This window comes from Crocuta crocuta, unplaced genomic scaffold (genome assembly GCF_008692635.1).
Source record: "Crocuta crocuta isolate KB4526 unplaced genomic scaffold, BGI_CrCroc_1.0 scaffold115, whole genome shotgun sequence".
Taxonomy (NCBI): Eukaryota; Metazoa; Chordata; class Mammalia; order Carnivora; family Hyaenidae; genus Crocuta; species Crocuta crocuta.
The window spans coordinates 7,479,796-7,482,844 of record NW_027530575.1 but is presented as its reverse complement, the minus strand read 5'-3'; the positions used below and the strand labels follow the sequence as shown (position 1 = coordinate 7,482,844).

General features: G+C 61.3%; 1 protein-coding gene across 1 annotated transcript in view; it reads left to right on the top strand.

The window, feature by feature from the left end:
• Positions 1-3,049, top strand: part of DNM2 (dynamin 2) — an 81,453-nt gene that overhangs the window by 71,022 nt on the left and 7,382 nt on the right. The window contains exon 18 of the mRNA XM_077767972.1: positions 1,785-1,894. Within this exon, the coding sequence (XP_077624098.1) occupies positions 1,785-1,894 (110 nt within the window). The remainder of the gene's footprint in view (positions 1-1,784; positions 1,895-3,049) is intronic.

The following is a 3,049-nucleotide window of genomic DNA, read 5'->3' as shown; positions in this document are numbered from 1 at the left end:
TAAAGCCCCCAAGACTCTTCTCTGGGAGGTTGGAGGGCCCTGCGCCTTACCCAGAGCTTTCTTTGCCACCTCCTTCCTTGGATCCCCCCCGCCTGCAGTATGGATGGAGGGTTCGCGCCTCTGTGGCCGCCGGGCCCCTCTGCTGCCCCTCACTGCAGCTTGGCCGGAAGGAGCACTCTGGCCGGCTTCCTCCTTTGTCAGAGCCCAGGGACCTGACCCTAGAGTCATAAGAGGGAGGGACAGACATAGGAAAGAAAACCCTAGCGTCTCCTAGGCTCGCCTTAATCCTCACCTTGCACAAGGAGGGCAGGACCCCTGTCCGCCTTTGACAGATGAGGACACGGATGCAGAGAGAGGAAGTGATTTGCCCAAAGGTTCGTGGCCAGGGCGGGCCGGGGCCCATCCAAGCCACTAAGGCTGCAGGACCCACCCCTGCCTGTGTCTGTGGAGTCCTGAGACCTTGAGCCAGCTCTCACCTGCCAGGGAGCCCCCGGCCCCTGCCCCTCCCATCACTGTGGCTGCTCTGGAATTCGGAGGCAGCAGCCATATTGGGCTTTGTTCTGGGGCCTTCCAGTGCACAGGGACAAAATGGGAACTCCCAGGTGAGGGGGAAGGTATCTATTCTCCAAAGATGCCCCGAGGTAAAAGAAAGGGTGGTGGACAGAACTTGGCTCTGGGTCACATGGCCTCGGTTTCTGAGGTCCCGCTATGGCCCACTCCACCTGCCGTGTGGCTCTGGGCAGCCACCTTCCGCCTCCGAGCACAATGCTTCCGTGGCAGGGATCGGGAAGGGTCATCAGAGCCGCTGTGGATCACGGGCATGGGAGCCACGGCGTCCCAATGCTGTGCTCTGGTGTCCTGACGTGGGAAACCCAGCTAGTGGCCGCCGGGAGGGCTAAGATGGTGCGCCCGCGGGGGCTCAGCCCCAGGCTGGGGATGCAGAAGGTTCTTAGCCGCCATCGGTGGGTAAATGTTGGCTTCGGTGACTCACCAGGCCTGCGCCCTTGGCTGAGGGCCACGTCCTCTCAGCTGCTTCCCCAGCGGCCACCAGGACTGCCTTGCCTGCACTCGGAGGGGCACTTCCTGAACAGGGCTGCCCTTAGGAAGCGAGTTGACACGTCCGTGGCTTTGGAGCTCAGGCCTCACCTCAAGGGGGCTCACTCTCCAGCTCCAGGATCATCTGAAGCTGATGCGTTTTCAGTCCCAGCCCCACCCCCGCGTCTTTGCCTGCCCCTCTTCGCCTCACTCTCCCTCTCTGTAAGATGGGGTCATCACGGTAATTCAGTTACAGGCTGGTTGTGAAGATACAGCGGTGGTAGGTGTGGTTGTGAACAAAACAGACAGGGGTCCGGCCTCGAGGAGCTGACGAATCGGGCCGGGTGACAGACTGTAGCCTAGGTCAGTGAGCAAGATAACGTGGTGTGGCGTGTTAGGCGAGGGGAAGTAGCAAGGAAGACAGGGAGGGCAAGGGAGAGAGAGCGCCTGTGAGCGTGCAGGAGGGGTGGGGGACAGGCCCCTCCCAAAGGGTCCCTCTGCACAAAAACCTGAAAGAGGCAAGTAGGGAGCCCCGCAGGCATCGGGAGGAGCGTTCCAGCAAAGGCCCTGGGGTGACACAGGCGGCAAGGAGGCCAGCATGGCTGGGGCAGGGTGCACGAAGGGGAGGCGGGGGCCGAGGCAAGTGAGTTAATCCCAGTAAAGCCACCAGCGTGGGAGGCATCAGGTGTTGGCATTGGCCCTCGAGGTGGGGCCCAGTCTGCGGTGACCCGTCCCCCTTCTGCCCTCAGGAGAAGGAGAAGAAGTACATGCTGCCTCTGGATAACCTGAAAATCCGCGATGTGGAGAAGGGCTTCATGTCCAACAAGCACGTCTTTGCCATCTTCAACACAGAGCAGAGGTGAGGGCCCACCGGGCGAGGGTGGCCGGCCTCATCCGGTCATTCTGCAGCGCCCACTGAGCATCTTCTGTGCAAAGTCCCTGCCCTGGGGTCTCATGTTCCAGAAGGGGAATCAAGTGAGGGGCGTCTGGGTGGCTCAGTCCGTTAAGCATCCGACTTTGCATCAGGTATTCATCTCATGGTTCCCAGGTTCAAGCCCCGCGTCAGGCTCTGTGCAAACGGCTCAGAGCCTAGAGCCTCCCCCTCCCCACACCACTCGTGCTCTGTCTCAGTCTCAAAAATAAACATTAAAAAAAAAATTTAGAAAGAGAACCAAGTGAGAAACAGAAAACGGCCATGGGTGCTTCCAGCGTGTGGTCAGGAAAGACCTATCCAGGCAGAGACCTAATGGAGTGATGGCAGCGGGTCTGAGCCGAGGAGGGACTGGCCCCTGCTCGGGTGCTTAGGCGCCCCCTGGTGGCCATTGTGGGGGAGGGCAGGAGTTGGGAAACTAGGCCCGGTTGCATAACACTGGTCCAGATGGGAGACTGGGGGGGGGCGGGGCTGGGGCTGAGGACATAGAGGAGGCTGCGGCGGGCGGTGCTGAGGGTCAGAGCTGACCCAAGTCCGGGTCAAGAGAAGAAGGCATTTTCTGATGACCCTGAGCTCGCACGGGGACCGAGCTGCCATCAGCTGGGGGGAAGGCAGAGTCAGGGGAGGCTTGGGGGCAACCCAGGGGCTGGGTAGGGGCCACGCTGAGGGAGAGAGGGCTCTGAGACACCGGGTGGGGAATGAGGGGGGCAGCCGTACACGTACATGGGTCTGGTGTTGGGGAACGAGCTCCGGGCAGGGTGAGAACTGGGGAGCTGTTACTGCATGGCCGTGTCCAAAGTCGCTGATGGGGTGAGACCCTCAGTACTTGTAGACAGGAGAGAAGGGCCCAGGAGGTCCTCAGTAAATCCGCCCCACGGGCACGGGGGGGGCGGGGGGCGACTTCAGCAAAAACAAATATCCTTTCCTCGGCTCGGGAAGGGAGCTGGCAGGAGCTCTGAGAACAGGGGCGGGTGGAGTGCAGACACCACTCAGGAGTCCTCCTCCGGGAGTCAGGGAGCACTCAGTCGGACTGGCTCTCAGCCAAGGCCTGGAGGCTCTTCACGACGGAAGGACAGACACCGG